Consider the following 17,567-nt stretch of genomic DNA (forward strand, 5'->3'; position numbering starts at 1 on the left):
CTTGTGAGTATTTGGTACATATACATGACATTTATACAACATTAAATAAAAATGTTTGTCAACATAATATATATCTCCATGTACTCAGATCATTATAATGGTTGTATTAGTTACTTTTCTTTCATTGCTGAGACAAAATACCTGACACCCAAAGTTAAAGGGGGAAAGTTTTATTTAGCTTATAGTTATAGAGGTTTTAGTCATAACCAGCTGGCTCCAAGTCAGGGTGGCAGAGAGGCAACAGTTCATGGTGGCAGAAGACAGCAAAAGCAACAAGGGGCCTTAATAGGCTCTGTCAGCCCCATTTATTTTTATCCAGACTTCTTAGGGCAGGTAGCACTTACATCTTTAATCCTAGTGCCCTCAAGTCTAGCCCCACCATGAATTAATCACACACTCTGGATTCAGCTACCTTTGCAAAAGCATGAGGCTTTGGGGGAACATGTAAACAGAAGCCATAACAGTGGTCTTTGACTATAATCTTAAATTCTCTTATGAAATATTTAAGATGTATTAATTTAAAGACCTTAATAAAATATTTGTGAATACACTTTAGTTATCTATCAAATAATAACATTTTATAAGGTCTGTTTTCAGAGGGATACTTAAATTTTGTTTGGCTTTGTTTTTTGTTTTTTGTTTTTTTTTTTTTTTTTACTGGGGATCAAACTCAGGAACATGAACTTGTGAGGTTGGTGGTGGCACCACTGAGTCCTATATTTAAAATATTTAATAACCTATTGGTGGTGGTGAACCTATGGCACATGTATTATTTGTTTTTCTTTTAAGACAAAAGATGTTAATGTATGAATTGTTTTTTCAAACAAATACCTGAGTATTCAGGTTTAACTGCAGTGTTGGCACTTGGCAATAAAGAAGTGGGTTTTGGATTTCAGTTTAGACACTCATCTCTAAAAGATGAGTAGGTTATCACTGAATATGTTTTCTGATTCTATCAGCTTAATACTACCAAGGTCTGCTTTATTCTTATTTTTTTAAGCACATAGTTTATTCAAAATATATCTGTGGAACCCTTTTTAAAATCCATTTTCCATTCTCTCCCTGTTCATATATTATAGTATTATGATATGTGTATACACCCATAATTACTGTACAGCATAATTTTGCATGTTTTCAAATTACATATAAATGGCATCAGACTGAAAATATTAGTTGATAAATATCAATTTTGATGCTCATTTTAATTATTCTATATTATCCCATTAAATTAATATGCCATAATTTAGTTATAAAATTTCTTTGAATTTGGAGTTTTCTAATTTTGTTCTATTACATATTATTTCTCAATAAATATTGAGTTTTTGTAGCTCTTAAATACATGTTTCTCTGGAATACTACATATTATTCTAATTTTGGGTTGGTAGGTTATATTTACTTTTCATTTTATTGGAAATCATAGTTGGACAAAAGTATGCATACCTTCATGAATACTGAATGAGAGTGGCTAAAGTTTGATGCTCTTGCTAATACTATGCTATTGTCAATTTTTTATATTTTTGTTTTTTTTAACTTTCACTATTTTGATAGAGAAAATGGTCCCTTATTGTCTAGTAATTGCATTTGCATAATACATGCTTATTCATTTTCATTCTGGTCAGTCTCAAAGTCAGTTGATTTCTTCTATGCAGCAAAATTTTGGAAGATTCCTAAAGTAGCCAATGCCCTCTTATGCTCTTATATTTTCTAATTGTTTCCTATGCTATCGTCTTATAAAACATCAGTGCTTCATCCTGATATACAGGCGATTCAATTGGTATAATTGTTCCCTCTTTCTCTTTTGTTTTTTTTTGCCAGAATTGGCATACATGAAGACTCCTGCTCATAGACTTCCATAGAATCCTGAGAAAATAAGTTTTGTTTTTATTTTTAATTGACAAGTAGTTATTGTACACATTTATGGTGCACAAAAGTATACTTTGATATATGTATACATTGTGGAATGGCTAAATCAACCTATTTGCCATATTTATCAACTCATATACTCATTTTTTGTTGAGAATACTTCAAATCTACTTACTTAAAAATTTTAAGAATATAAGTGTTTTAACTATAATCAGGGACAGCTTAACTTCTTCCTTTTTAACTTGGAAGCCTTTTATTTTTTCTCTTGTTTAATTGTTCTGGCTTGAACTTCCAATACTAAATTGAATGGAAGTGAGTGAATAGAATAGACAACTTTTCTTATTCATGATCTTAGCAGAAAAGCTGTCCACTTTTAGTATGATGTTAGTTGTGAACCAGTCACATATAGCCTTTATTACATTGAAGTACATTTCTTCTACACCTAATTTGTTAAGCATTTTTTGTCATGTATCATTGTTGAAATTTTGTCAAATGACTTTTCTGTACCTATGGGATGTTCGTATGATTTTTACCCTCATTCTGTTAATGCAGTACATTGCACCTAGTGATTTGTATATGGTAAATCATCCTTTCATTCCAGAGATAAATCCAATTTGGTCAAATTGTATAGTCTTTTTGATGTGACGTTGCATTTAGTTTGTAAGTGTGTTTTGAGGATATTTGCATCTATGTCATCAGAGATTTGGGCCAATAATTTTCTTTTGTAATGTCCTTGTCTGACTTTGGTATCAGTGTAATGTTGCCCTTGTAAAATGAGTCTAGAAATGCTTCCTCCTCTTCAATTTTTTAGAGGTTGGAAAGGACTGATATTAGCTCTTTAAAGGTTTGCTAGAATTAATCAGTGAAATAGTCGTAAACTGGATGCTTCTTTGGTGGGAGACTTTTTATTACTGATTCATTACACTTCTTTGTTATTAGTTTGTTCAAATTTTCTGTTTTTCAGACTCAGCCTGGGTAGGTGGCATGCACCTAGGGCTGTATCCATTTCTTCTTTGTTTCCAATTTCTTAGCTTATAGTTGTTCTTAGTATTTTCATATAATTTTTTATATTTCTGTGCTAGTGATTATAATGTCTATTTTTATTTCTGATTTTAAATCCTCTCACTTTTTAGTTGATCTAGATGTTTGTTGTTTTTTAAAATAATTTCAATGAATCAAATCTCAGTTTTATTGTTCTTTTATATTGTTTTTCTAGTCTCTATTTCATTTATTTTTTTCTTTGATGTTTTATTTTTTTTTACTTCTGTTTTTAGTTTCTTGAGATATGCAATTAGGTTATTTGGGATCTTTCTTCTTTTTGATAAAACCGTATATTGCTATACACTTTCTTTTTAGAATTGCTTTTGCTGCAGGCTATGAGTTTTGGTATATTAGATGTGTTTGTTTGCCTCAGGATATTTTAATTTTCCTTTTAATTTTTTGACCTAATTGTTGTTTGTATGTCCTTTAATTGCTATGTGTTTGTGAATTTTTTAAAATTCCTCTAGTTAAATGGATTTCCAGTTTAATTCTATCATGGTTGGAAAAGATGCTTGACATAATTTCAGTCTTCTTAAATTTGTTAAGACTTGTTTGTGGCACAACTAGTGACCTGTCCTGTAGAATGTTCTATTTGCTCTTGAGAAGAATGTGTATTCTGCAGGTTCTGGATGGCATGTTCTGTAGATGCCTGTTAGATCTGTTTGGTCTAAAGTATAGCTCAAGTTAGATGTTTCCTTATTGATTTTCTTTCTGAATGACCTGTGCATTGTTGAAAGCTGAGTACTGAAGCATTCTACTATTATTACATTGTAGCTCATCTCTTCTTTCAGATCCATTAATATTTACTTCATATATTTAGGTGATCTGATATTTGGTGCATTTTTCACTATTTATCTATCTGCAATTGTTATAGCTTCCTGATGAATTGATTTTTTTTATCTTTATATAATGACTTTCTTTTCTCTAGTTTTTTACTTAAAGTCTATTTTATGTGTCAGTTACCTCTACTGTCCTTTGAATGAGTGAATAAATGAATGACATAAATTGTTTTCTCACTCAGCAATGCACTGTCACAAAAGACAGCCTAAATACTTACATAGTACATCAGTAAAGAAGGAACCTGGCCTCCAATATTTTTCCAATATGGTTTAAAAGCATCAATATAGTCATTGTAGGATAAAAACCTTTTGTTTACTTTCTTACATTTACTGCTTTTATTCTGATAACTTTTAATGTGAGAGCATCCTATCTTTTAATGTTTAGAGCCTCTAAATGGTTGTATTTGAGAGACAGAAATGAATATGATCTAGTCTTCTGTCCTCAGACACATGGCGTAATACTCCATGTAATTAGTGTTGGAATAGAGGGGGATATAAGGACTAGTGTGGGACCTTGGAGGAGTACATTCCTTCTAGAAGGAACAGGGATACAGGATGGAGACTAGGGAAACCAAATAGAGAATAGAAGCGTGATTGCTGAAGAAGAGGCAATAGACAGTATAAGGAACCTGTGTTGAGAACGGAAAGTTACAAGTAGGGAAGGAAAGGAGGCCGACCGGCAGGGACCCAGACCCCCTCCGGAGGCGGAAAGAGGCAGGACCACTTCCGGCCAAGGAGGGGGGATTGACTCAGACCTAAGGAGAGGCTTGGAGAGAGCGGACGCATTCTGGACTCCAGAGGACGAGGTGAGTTGAGGTACCCATGAAAATCCTGTTAGGGCCTCTGTGCTGCGGCTTCGAGGTGCCTGACTTCCTACTCCTTTAAGGTTTGAAGAAACCCTGTTAGGAGTTCGGGATCTAAGCGCATCGAAGTGATCGTGTTTAAAGATGCCTGGACCTGATTCTCATGGGAGGAAGAAGGGGGCGGAATCCTCTTTGAGCCACAGAAAAGAAAATTCTGGATGCGGTTCGGGCAATAGAGAGGAGCGATGCGGACCTAGTTGGGATTATAAGGAGGAAGGATCTAGAAATCATTTAGGCGGTAGCAAGAAGGGAGGAAGACACAGGTCAGGAGAAAGATAAGAGACAGCGGGATCCCGTACTGGCTGGAGAACGGGTATGGACTACAGAAAGGTTTGGGCTGCAGAAAAGAGGGATTAGGACCGACGAAGGAGGGAACAGAATCTTTTTTAAGCGGCTGAAAAGAGCCAGGCTCAAAATGGAGAAGGGGTTGGAACCGGTTGGTTCTGGTTTGAGAAAAAAGGTAGAACCTGGTAGGGTTCGAGAAAGGGAATAACTGAGAAGGTTAATACCGTTGGATTTGGGGACGAGGTATTCATGTTGCAGATAGGGCGGGGCCGGGCACTTGCAGACGTGGAATGAAGGGGGAAGCTGTGTTGGGGAAGGGGCGGTGCAGAGACGTACCGCAGAGCGGAGGGAGGGGGCTTATTAAGGGAAGGGGAGGTGCGGAAAAGTACTGCAGAGCAGAGGGAGGGGGCATATAGGAAAGAGGCACAGCGTGGCTGTACTGCGAAGGAGAGGGTGGGCGGTGTTGGGGAAGGGGCGGTGCGAAGCGGTACTGCAGAGAGGAGGGAGGGGGCCGGTGTTGGGGTAAGGGTTGGACCTAGAAGTGATGCAGTTATCAAGAGGGACGGGGGTGGGACCTAGATGCCCTGTTGCTCTGAGAGCCGGAGGCGTAAGTGAGAGAGTTGGTTAGACTAGTCAGTCCAGTGAAGCGCATGCGCATTGAAGACCTTGAAGAAAGGATTCATTTGGGAAAGCGGGGGGGGGGGCGCTTGTTCGGTGCGCATGCGCACTGCTAGGTTGCGGTAGGGGGCGTGTGTAGATGCCGAACTGACTTGCCATCTTGGGAGCAAAAGGAGCTGGTGCTTAGAAAATAGATTGCCCTGGTTTCTATGCACAAGAACCCAGGAGTTGAAAGGTTTGGGGCCCTTTAAGGTTAGGGGAGACCCTCGCTTTTCAGATTAGGCAAGATATCTGGTGAATCTTCCCCTCCCTGTCATTCTCCCCTAACTAAGCTTGTTTCCTTCAGGCTCATCTGTTACTTGGCCTCTCAGGAAGATGGATAGAAGAAATGGCTATGGTTATAGGATGCCTGCATTCCAGGTGAGGCCTCTGTGCATTTTCATTAGGCAATCTGACCTGTCCTGAGTTTTTTATTTACTGCTTTTGACTCTCAGACTAACCTGTCTCAGTCATACATTGTATGATGGAGTGGGAGGAGTAGAAAATTTGCTTGACTCTGTCCTCTGCTCACTTCTCTTTTCTCTACCTTCTTCAATTAAATACTGTTCAAAAAAAGGGGAGGCCTTCGTGGGAAGGGGGTGTGGGGAGGGAGGTAAGATGGTCCAGAGAATCATAATCCTAAGTATGTAGGGCCCTCTGCCTCCCTCTGGGAGTCTGGGGCTTCCCTTCCCTCTAGATGTACAGACTGAGACCAAAGAAGAGGACAATGCCTTGCTGATGCATTCCCTGTTGGCGGCAACCAAGGACCCACCTGTTGCCAACCGGCCTAAGAAAAGCAAGACCAAGAAGACTCCTGTTAAGGCTGTTGCTAAGTCCACACCTGCTGTCCCTCCAGTCCCACCTGCCACTGAGATTGCCACCAAGCCCAAAATAACTTTGCAAGCTTTAAACCTACCAATCTTCGCCCAGATGAGCCAGGGTTCAGCTACTACTGAGGCAGCCAATATTCAGGCTTCTTCGGGTCCTGCTCTACCTAAGAAAGCAAACAAGATGAAGAGAATTACTGCCAAGGCAGCTGTAGTCTCCCAGTGTTGTCTGTCAGGCAATGAGGGTGTCACTGCCCAGCTCAAGTCACCTTTGCAGGCCCCAAACCTGCCAGTCATCTCACAGACTATCCAGGCTCCAATTGCTAGTGAGTCAGCCAATTCCCTGGCCTTTATAGCCTCCACCAAGCCTAAGAAAACTCCCAAGTCTAAGAAGGCTGCTAATAAGGCTATAGGCAGTGCTAATGAGATCTCATTGGCTATAGCTTCTACCCAAGGCCAAATTACCAATGAGACAGTCAATATCCAGGCCACAGCAGCCACCATCAGAACGAAGAAAGCGTCCAAAGCCAAGAGGACTACTGCTAAGGCCACAAATACTGACATAGAGCATCTTGAGTCTCCAAATGTCACTGAGACAGCTACCAGGCAGATTGAGACTTCAGCAGCAGCTCTCCGGCCCAAAAAACCCAAGGGCAAGAAGGTTGCAAGTAAGGGCCCAAATTCTGGCTTTGAGGTCTCTGAGGTCCCACCTGCCACTCAAATGATTACAAACCAAGCCCTAGCAGCCACTCTTCGGGCCAAGAGGGGGTCTAGGGCTCGAAAGGCTGCCACAAAGGCTCAGGTAACTGAAAGCCAAACCCAAATTACTGACCAAGGAAGTCAGGCCAAGATGGCCACCTCTCACATTAGCATAAATGCCCTGGAGACTCAGGTTGCTACTGCTGTCCAAGCCCTGGCAGATGACTATCTAGCTCAACTGAGCCTGGAACCCACAGCTAGGACCCGAGGCAAGAGAAACAGAAAGGTGAGATCTCTGACAATGTCCTGAACTTTTATGCTTTTCTATTCCTATCTGTCTGGGTTTTTTATTTCTTCTTTAAACCTTTACTGAGCCTTTTACTTTGAGCTATTGCCTATGTTCAGATAGACTTTGGGAGATGTCAAGAAAAATGTGATATAGTTTGTTTCCAGAATTTCATAGACTGCTGGCGGGGGGCATCTGTGTACTTAGCTTCAACCTATATATAATTTACCTTGTACTTACATAGGATTTATCATATGCCAGGCTTGTTGGGTACATTTATACATGTTATCCTTTTATATCTTGAAAGTATTTCTTACTAACTAGAGACCATAGGTTCCAGTCTTGAAGGCAGACTACCAGAGAAGTGATCTGATATGCCCAAGGGTTATAGCTAGCAGAATTCAGTGGTACCCAAGGAAGAGGAAGAGTCCCAGACTCTGCCCTTGGATTGCTCCTGCCTAGCAGGGGAATGAAACTCCTGTTTGGAAGATAGTGAAAGAAAAGCCCAGGACACAGAATGGCCAATGGTAGGGTCAAGACCCATTACAGGGAGGGTTGAAGGGACTTTCTGGAGGACAGGATGAGGAAACAACAATCATTTTCACCTGGTGACTCTGGACCTTCCTTCTTTATCATGATGAAGTGCAAACATCTGAATGGGGATGAGAGAAGTGGCATTAATTACAGGAGGATCCCATGGGGCCGAAGGCTTCCACCACCCCGAGATGTGGCCATTTTGCAAGAAAGGGTAAGAATCCAATACTGACCAGTCTCTTTTCTGCTCTTGCTGTCTTCTCTTCTGTCCTTCCAGATTTTCTGCAAATATATTGATTTCCTCTTCTATTCCACTCCTCCCAGGCAAATAAGTTGGTGAAATACCTCTTGGTTAAGGACCAGACAAAGATCCCCATCAAGCGTTCAGGTAGTCTCTTAACAACCTTCCTCCTCAAGCTCTTCCTTCTCCTCTCTCCCTATGGCCTGGAGGTAACCCTTTACCTGTATGGCCTTTCTGTTTTATCATATTTCCATCCCTTCCCTTCTTATACTTCACTATTGCTAGCAGCACTCATTAATCTAGTTGCACTGACTCCACAGAGCTGGCAAAAGGGCCACAGCTCTGTGGCCCCTGCTCAGCCCAGCTGCTCCCACCTCTCACTTCCTGCAGAAATGCTGAAAGATGTCATTCAAGAATATGATGAATATTTCCCAGAGATCATTGAAAGAGCAAGCTACGCTCTGGAGAAGGTAAAGAGGCACCTTGGGGGATGGGTCCTTTAATGGAACAAAGGTGAGCAATGTCCTTTGTGGGGGGAACAACAGAGATCTGCTAGTACAGCTCCATCGCTGTGCAGATAGGCAGACAGTGGCCTAGGGAGAGTCCTAGAACAGCCATGGGTTACGCAGTATCTCAGTGGTAAAAGAGTAACTAGGACCCAAGCCACCCAACTTAGTCCTGGCTTCTTTCTGCTGCTGGACACATTCTGTCATGTGCTTCAAATGATCATTTATTTATCTCCTTAGTACATTTGTTGCATATTCATTGTGTTCTGGACAGTTACAAGCTTTTTATGCATTACCTCATTAATGTTTCACATATGCAAAACCCCCAGGTACATGGGGAGCTTCAAGATGCCTGGAAAGCTGTTTGATGTTTAAGCTGAATTTTGTGATCTCACAAGCTGTTCTTTTACTTGGCAGATGTTTCGGGTCAATCTGAAGGAAATTGATAAGCAGAGTAGCTTGTATATTCTCATCAGTACTCAGGAGTCCTCTGCAGGCATACTGGGAACGTAAGCCGGGAAAGGGTTAGGGTGGAAGGGGGACTTTTGCTTTCATCAGTAGTACTACTCTTCCCCTGACCTCTCAACTGACAACCTCATAGAGAGTTAACAAAGACAGGGTCTAAAAAGCTCCTGACATAGCCTTGCACATGGCTGGAGCCCCATGTGCACTAATGGTGCCTCATGATTAACTGAAGGGTGCAGGAGGTTGGGGTGGGACATTTCTGTTGTTAGTTTAGCTGTCCAGAAGCTTCCCTGGAGAGCAGACCTCTTATTACCTATCTCTTACTGAGCATCTACCCTAACCTTGATAGAGACATTCTTAAAGGACAGTTTCTCAGGGGAAGGTGTGGTGTCATTATACTCAAGGGGCAAGAAAGGCCTGCTTCTACATAAATATTTGTGTAGTGCTTACTCCCTACTACCTGTGGAGAGTTAGAAAAGGAAAAATAGTATCCTTGAATATGCAGGATTACCTAATCTAACTAGGAAAGCTAGACTCAACCCTAAGAGATAAACCAGTCAAAGCAAAGAATGACCAAGAATAAAGTCATGGCTGACACTTGAAGTGAGATTGGCAGAATGACTATGGGCTCACATCAAAGAGACATACCATAGCTGCATCTCCTTACTGTATAAATAGGGATATTATCAAGGGATCTTGGAACTTACCCAATTTATAACAAGTGTTATCACTGGGGCATTGAAAAATCACAGGGCTGAGGGCTCTGAGAAAGGGTTCACACTGATTGAGTACTTACATTGTACCAGATTGACAGTCATTTTTCCATCTTGGCAACCCAGGGCTTGGGTAGAATGGAAACTGTGCCTCATCACTCTTAAGTGCCTTACGTGGGGTCATGTGGAACTGGAAGCATAGATTAGGCAGAATTCTCCCACATCTGAGGTATGAAGGAAAGATTAGCCCACTGAACTGTCTAGTATGTCTTGTGGGTGACTCCTGGACATAAACTTTCTTTCTGTCCTATTATTCCCTTAGGACCAAGGACACACCCAAACTGGGTCTCCTCATGGTGATTCTGAGTGTCATCTTTATGAATGGAAACAAGGCCAGTGAAGGTGAGTGGCTAGTCATGAAGCCAAATGGGTAGCCAGGATCTGAATTCCATGTGTTCATTTTGTCCCTGTCTCCTCTTGCCTCCCCTTGCAGCTGTCATCTGGGAGGTGCTACGCAAGTTGGGGCTGCACCCTGGGTATGATTGGGCTCTCTCAGCACTTGCTGTCCATGTTGTCCTTTGACAAGAGAGAATGGTTCCAGGACTGGTGGTCTGGTGGTGCAGGCGGGGATTGCTGGGCTGGGTGGATGGGGAAATGGTTCTAAACTCTGTGCCCTTTTTTTCCCTGTTCTCTGTTCTGAGATGTAAAAAAAAAAAGACCTTCAGGAGTCCCTGACAAAGAGCCATCTAGCCTCCACTGCTTGCTTCTAGAGGCTATGTGCTCCCTATGTTCTTCACTTTGTCGAGACTCCCCATGTGCTAGGTCTCTTCCATGTTATGAACATGTCTGTCTTGTGTTCATGGCTTATCTTTCCCATTGCCAGGGTGAGGCATTCACTTTTTGGAGAAGTGAGAAAACTCATCACAGACGAGTTCGTGAAGCAGAAGTAAGTGATGTTTGGAGGCTTTATCTGGTCCTGAAGTATTCTGGCAATGCTGGTTTGGTTCAGAAAGTGCTCCATCAGTGCCTTTCTTACACTGTCTTTAGGCATGGGCATCTTGTGTCCTACTAAGTCCTGTCTAAACTTCCTGTGGATGGACCTGTGCAGAACTGGGCCAGATCAAACCATGCCCTTGTGATGGGGTGTGCTCAGAGCAGACAGCTATATGAATGGCTCCTCTGTTTAAAACACATCCAAGAGGAATCTGGGTTTACTCCTCACAGGTGGCAAGATACACTGGCCTTCCTGTGACATCATACCCTATATATGTACTCCAAGTAACTGCTTTTCACACAGCCATTGGGAAATGGTGCAGTGTGAAAAGCCAAGAACATGAACTATGTGCGAAGAATGAGTATGGGCTGGAATGTCTTGGAAAATATTCTCCAGGAACTGTTTAGTATTTGTTTTATAGGAGGATGCCATTTGGGGCTTAGTGGTTAAATAACAGATCTGTTGGGTCAGGAGGAATTTTTTTTTTCTCCAAGGTACTTGGAATACAAGAGGGTCCCCAACAGCAGACCACCTGAATATGAGTTCTTCTGGGGCCTGCGCTCTTACCATGAGACTAGCAAGATGAAAGTCCTCAAGTTTGCTTGCAAGGTAATAAAGCTGCCTGAGCTTGACATATTAAGGGAATAGAATGACCTTGGCTGACGCAGGCTGTGTGTAGTGACAGACAAGTATAGGGCAACTGGTAGTTCACACACACACACACACACACACACACACACACACACACACACGAAGCTTTAGTAATGTCCCAGAATGCCGGGACATACATACATAGTTTCCATGATATCATTCATTCTTCACACTCGTATTAACATGTTCCCACTGGCTTGAACCACTGGTTGTACATGCATGACTATCTCATGCATGATTGTATCACCTCGATCACCAGTGGGACAAGCTGTCCAATGGGACAGTCATGCATCAAACTGCCCAGCAGTGAGATATATGAATAATGGCCCTGTCATGAATGTGTTAATCATCTCAGGCTACCATAACAAAATACCATACACTTGTTGGCTTAAAAAACAGAAATTTATTTTTTCACAGTTCTGGATGCTGAGAATCCCAGATCAAGGACCACCATGGTAGGTTTCTGATGATAGGTTGTGGTGAAGGCTGTCTTCCTGGCTTATAGACAACTGCCTTCTTACTGTGTTATCATCGGGCAGGAAGCCCTTACTCTCTGAAATCCTATTGGGTCAATCCTTATTCTTATGACTTTATTTAACTGTAAGTACTTCCATTAAGGCCCTATCTCCAAATACAATCACATTAGGGGTTGGATATTCAACCTATGAATTTCATAGAGACACAATCAGGCTATAACATACTTTATCTCTTTAATTTTTATTATTACATGTTTGTAGTACATGTGATTACATTCATCATGGGGAGCTGGTAACATGTATATAAAACATCTTACCACCGCCTGTATTATGAAGATATTTGGGTTTAGTGACATTAAGTGACTTATCCAAGGTCATCACATGTAAGTTACCAGAGCTGAAATTAGATCTGAGGACTGATCTATGACAAAGTCCCAATTAGACTTTCTTTTAGAATTATTGCTATTAATAAGTGCTTCATACATAATTAAAAGGGTTATTTTTCTTATAATGAATATAATTTCCAATTCAGGTACAGAAGAAAGACCCCAAGGACTGGGCTGCTCAGTATCGGGAAGCAGTGGAGATGGAAGTCCAAGCTGCAGCTGTAGCTGTGGCTGAAGCTGAGGCCAGGGCTGAGGCAAGAGCCCAAATGGGGATTGGAGAGGAAGCTGTGGCTGGGCCCTGGAACTGGGATGACATGGATATTGACTGCCTAACAAGGGAAGAATTAGGTGATGACACTCAGGCCTGGAACAGATTTTCATTTGAAATTGAGGCTAGAGCCCAAGAAAATGCAGATGACACCACCAATGTCAACTTCAACCAAGAATCTAGCACCAATGATAGCTTCAATGATGGTGCTAGTATTAGCTTCAATGGTGCACCCAGCTCCAGTGGTGGCTTTGGTGGCGGAGGTGGTATTACCTTTGGTGATACACCCAGCACTAGTGCAAGCTTCAGCAGTGTAGCCAGCATTAGCTTTGGTGGCACACCTAGTACCAGCACCAGCTTCAGCAGCATAGCCAGCATTAGTTTTGGTAGTGCTCCCAGCACTAGCACTAGTTTCAGTGGTGGAGCCAGTATCAACTTTGATGGCACACCCAATACCAGTGCCAGTTTCTATAGCACAGCCAGCATTAGCTTTGGTGGTACACCCAGTACTATTACTAGTTTCAGTGGTGGAGCCAGCATTAGCTTTGGTGGTGCACCAAGTACCAGCACTAGTTTCAGCAGTACAGCCAGCATTAGCTTTGGTGGTACACCCAGCCCTAGCACCAGTTTCAATGGTGGAGCTAGCATCAGCTTTGGTGGTGCACCCAACATTAGCACCAATTTCAGTGGTGGAGCAAGCATTAGCTTTGACGGTGCACCGAACACCAGCACTAGTTTCAGTGGTGGAGCGAGCATTAGTTTTGGTGGTGCAGCTTGTACCAATGGCAGTTTCAGTGCTGGAGCCAGCTCTAGCTTTGGAGGCACACTCAACAGCATAACAACTGGCTTCAGTGGTGCACTTAGCACCAGCACTAGCTTTGGCAGTGCATCCACCACAAGCACTGTCTTCAGTGGTGCACTTAACACCAGCACTGGCTTTGGAGGTACACTTAGCACCAGTGTCTGCTTTGGTGGCTCTCCCACATCTGGCTCCAGTTTTGGAGGCACACTCAGTACCAGTATCTGCTTTGGTGGCTGTCCTAGCACCAGCATTGGTTTTGGCTCTGCAAGCACCAGCATACTTAGCACCAGTGTCTCCTTTGGTGGCTCCTCTAGTACCAGTTCTGACTTTGGAGGCACACTAAGCACCAGTGTCTGCTTTGGTGGCTCTCCCAGCACTAGTGCCAGCTTTGGTGGTGCACTAAATAGCAGTGCTGGCTTTGGTGGTGCAATCAGCACCAGTGCTGGCTTTGGTGATGCTGTCAACACCAGTGCCAGCTTCGGCAGTACACTTAATAGCAGTGCTGGCTTTGGCAGTGCCATTAGCACTGGTGCCAGCTTTAGCGGTGCATTCAGTAGCAATGCTGGCTTTAGCAGTGCCATCAACACCAGTGCTGGCTTTGATGGTGCTGTCAGTACTTGTACTGGGTTTGGCAGTGCACTCAATAGCAGTGCTAGCTTTGGCAGTGTCATCAGCACCAGTGCAAGCTTTGGTGGTACACTCAACAGCAGTTCTGGCTTTGGCAGTGCACTTAGTACCAGTGCTGGCTTTGGCAATGCTCACAACACTAGTGCCAGCTTTGACGGTGTGCTCAACACCAGTGCTGGCTTTGATGGAGCTGTAAGCACCACTGCTGGCTTCAGTGGTGTACAAAGCACCAATCCCGGCTTTGGCAGTGCATTCAGCACCAGTGCTGGCTTCAGTGGGACACTTAGTACCACTACTGATTTTGGTGGTACTCCCAGCAGCAACATTGGCTTTGATAATGCTCCCAGTACCAGTGTCAGCTTTGATGGTGCTCACAGCACCAGCCTGTGTTTTGGTGGAGCTCCCAGCACCAGCCTCTGCTTTGGCAGTGCATCTAACACAAACTTATGCTTTGGTGGCTCTCCTAGCACCGGTGCCTGCTTTAGTGGTGCTACCAGTGCCAGTTTTAGTGATGGACCAAGCACTAGTGCCGATTTCAGTTTTGGCAATGGGTTAAGCACCAGTGCTGGATTTGGAGGGGGACTGAGCACCAATGCCGGCTTTGGTGGCAGCCTAAGCACTAACACTGGCTTCGGTGGCAGCCTAGGAACCAGCACTGACTTCAGTGGCGGACTAAGCACCAGCACTGGCTTTGGTGGTGGACTAAGTACCAGTGCTGGCTTCGGTGGAGGACTAGGTACCAGTGCTGACTTTGGTGGTGGACTAGGCACTGTTGCTGGCTTTGGTGGCAGACTAGGCACCGGTGCTGGCTTCGGTGGTGGACTAGGCACCAGCACTGGCTTTGGTGGTGGACTGGTCTCTACTGATGGCTTTGGTGGTGGACTGGGTACCAGTGCTGCTTTTGGCAGCACACTTGGCACTTGTACAGGCTTTAGTGGTAGCCTCAGCACCAGCGATGCCTTTGGCAATGGGCCTAATGCCAGCTTCGACAGAGGACTGAGTTCCATCATTGGCTTTGGCAGTGGTTCCAACACCAGCACTGGCTTTCCTGGCGAACCCAGCACTGGCACCAGCTTCAGTAGTGGACCGAGTTCTATTGTTGGCTTCAGTGGTGGACCAAGCACTAGTGCTGGCTTCTGCAGTGAACCAAGCACTGGTGGCTATGGTGGTGGACTGAGCACTGGAGCTAGCTTTGGTGGATCAAGCACTGGAGCTGGCTTTGGTGTTGGACTGAGTACCAGTATTGGCTTCAGTGGCGGACCAAGCAGCAGTGCTAACTTCGGTGGTGGATTGAACACCAGTGCAGGATTCAGCGGTGGACCAAGTACCAGTTCTGGATTCGGCGGTGGACCAAGCACTGGTGCTGGCTTTGGTGGGGGAGCCACTAGCCTTGGTGCCTGTGGCTTCTCTTACAGCTAGTAAGGTTTCAGGTAATTGCAATATTTCCATAGCCAATAATATTGGGAGATATTAAAAGTAATGCTGGGTTGAGAGGGCTGAGTGGGAAGATGAGCAATGAAGGAAGTATGAGAAAAGAATATATTTGGTGCTAAAATGTGTTCTGGTTTGGTATTTTGTTTTCAGGTTTAATGTTTACAGATATCACTAGTGAACTGCAGCATTCCTTCCCACGGAGCCAAGGTACAGGCTTGGAATCTTTGTCCACACCGCAGTCTGGACAGCCACTACCCATCAGCTGAGGGTGACACACTACAAAAAATCTGTTTTCTGTTCTTGCTCTATCGTTTGCTTTTTGTGTGCTGTCATATTTTGGTATCAGAGTTACATTAAATTTGCAAAATGAATTGGAGTTTTTTTTTGTCTTTTAAGGTGTTTAGGTAGTCATGAATGACATTTTGGGTTCATAGGACAGCTTGAGATCAGCATAGCTCTTTGGAGAATGTGGGATTCCAGCTTGAGGCTACAAAGCAGATACTTCTTCAGTGGAAGAGAGGCCTGGGAACACATAGCAGGCCAGGGCATAACAGCTTAGGAAATCCTGGGACAGAAATCAAAAGGAGAGAGTTCTGGATGGTAAGTATAGATTCACTGAGTAATTTGTGTAAGAATAGAGAAACATAAGGGGAGATATTGAGGTGCACATGGGAAAAAGGGAGGGTTTTCTTGGGATCAGAAAGACTTGAACATACTGCATAGACCCTGGGGCCAAAGCCAATAGAGAGGGCCAAGAGGTAAATATAGAAGAGTGAGGATTGACTGATATAGTCTGAGAATATGGGATGGGGTAGGATGGCAGAGAATAGAGGGTGACCCTGGCTTTCAACAGAATTTCAGAGTGGTGGCTGGGAAATATAGATCTACTTCAAGCACTCATCTGCAAACATGTGGTAGATCCCAACAAAAAAAAGAGGTGTGGATTGTTCAAGGTTTGGATCTTGCTGGGTAGCTGTGAAGAAAGGACAAGAGAACAAACACAGCAAGTGTTCAAGTCTTTCTACCACTGGGTCACTGGTACCTGACCTATAGTTGATTCGAGGAGAGTGGCTAAAGAGGGGATTCTTCATAGAATCCAAACTGGTTAGGGATGGAAGAGCACTGAGGAAGCAGAGGATGGACTGGGAGACAATGAAGAAGTCAAAGGACCACACTCTTGATGTTGTAAAAGAAAAAATACCGTTCATTCAAGAAATAACATATGAATACCATTGTAAGAACTCTTGAATAAGTGGGATGCTTGCATTTAAGAAGTCAGACCAGGGATAAGATGCCAAGATCTGTGATGTGACAGAGATGATGATTATAGAGTTGAGGTTAGGGGACTGGGAGGCCAGGTGGTTGGTTGGATCATTCACACAGACAGGGGAATCATACAGGATAGCAACAACAGTTGAAAGAGAACTGGTACAAGTTACTGATTATTTTGAGTATAAAGATGGTGTCCTGCCCTCGTTCCCTCTGCCAAGGAATCAATCTCCCCCATCTTTAAAGGTGCTATCCTAGGACTCTTCTCTCCAGAAATTCCTCATCCATTCCACATTTATAGCACCAGAGCTAGGTCAAGATCAGGATCAGGATCTTGAAAACAAGGGGATAAACCTAAATATGACCTCTTCCTGTCCTTCTATAGGTAGTGTAAGAGAAGTCTTTTGATCAGAGAATAGGAATTAAAGTGTTTCATACAGAGGTAGGTAGCTTCTTATTTGTGGCTAAAAAATGAGACCTGTCTTGGAGCTGTTATGGATTTCTTTACTAGAGATAGGGCTTTCGAGTAAGGCATAGTCCAGAGTCTTCTCAGGGTTGGAGAAAACAAAGCTCATAAAGGTGTAAGAGTGAAAACGAGGGATTTTTATACTTGAAAGAGCTCAGTAATGGGCAGGGACAGTGTCCAGGGCTTCCTCAGGTTCCCGGGTGATGTCCACATTCTGAGAAAAGAGAGCCCTTAATTAATAGGAGATAGAAGTATAGGGCTCCAATCCCTCTACTGGCTCTTGTCCTATCAGGCACGCATCTATTAGTCAGCCTGGGTCCTAACTTCTCAGGCAGGCCTGGGGGAATATGAGCCTGAGGCCTTTTGGGCAAGGGT

The 17,567-nt window shown here is 43.3% G+C and overlaps 2 protein-coding genes and 1 non-coding gene across 12 annotated transcripts in view; 2 read left to right on the plus strand and 1 right to left on the minus strand.

Annotated features, from left to right (window-relative positions):
- Nucleotides 1-4,268: 4,268 nt before the first annotated feature.
- Nucleotides 4,269-15,828, plus strand: LOC104852447 (trophinin). Of its 4 annotated transcripts, XM_010610092.3 has the most exons (13): nt 4,273-4,549; nt 5,856-5,929; nt 6,200-7,360; nt 8,004-8,108; nt 8,219-8,282; nt 8,526-8,605; nt 9,059-9,150; nt 10,142-10,221; nt 10,313-10,355; nt 10,703-10,765; nt 11,308-11,422; nt 12,473-15,453; nt 15,608-15,828. In XM_010610092.3, exons 2-12 carry the CDS (start codon nt 5,885-5,887, stop codon nt 15,440-15,442), a joined length of 4,818 nt encoding a protein of 1,605 aa, XP_010608394.1. In that variant the 5' UTR covers nt 4,273-4,549; nt 5,856-5,884; the 3' UTR covers nt 15,443-15,453; nt 15,608-15,828. The 4 variants fall into 4 exon arrangements, with proteins under 4 accessions (XP_010608390.1, XP_010608394.1, XP_010608391.1 ...); XM_010610088.3 differs by having other exon boundaries at nt 4,269-4,549; nt 8,219-8,605; XM_010610089.3 differs by lacking the exon at nt 4,273-4,549 and adding an exon at nt 4,822-4,919 and having other exon boundaries at nt 8,219-8,605.
- LOC117284873 lies at nt 10,960-11,088 on the plus strand. The gene has a single exon (XR_004515943.1). It is a non-coding gene; the product is annotated as a small nucleolar RNA SNORA11 (small nucleolar RNA).
- The window catches only part of Pfkfb1 (6-phosphofructo-2-kinase/fructose-2,6-biphosphatase 1), a 70,996-nt gene continuing 69,250 nt past the window's right edge, over nt 15,822-17,567 (minus strand). For all 7 annotated transcript variants that reach the window (XM_019205375.2, XM_019205378.2, XM_019205376.2 and 4 more), the window contains one exon: nt 15,822-17,406. In XM_019205375.2, the coding sequence (XP_019060920.1) occupies nt 17,347-17,406 (60 nt within the window). In that variant the 3' untranslated portion in view covers nt 15,822-17,346. The remainder of the gene's footprint in view (nt 17,407-17,567) is intronic.

This window comes from Fukomys damarensis, unplaced genomic scaffold, assembly GCF_012274545.1.
Source record: "Fukomys damarensis isolate Sample0158 unplaced genomic scaffold, DMR_v1.0_HiC HiC_scaffold_39, whole genome shotgun sequence".
NCBI lineage: Eukaryota > Metazoa > Chordata > Mammalia > Rodentia > Bathyergidae > Fukomys > Fukomys damarensis.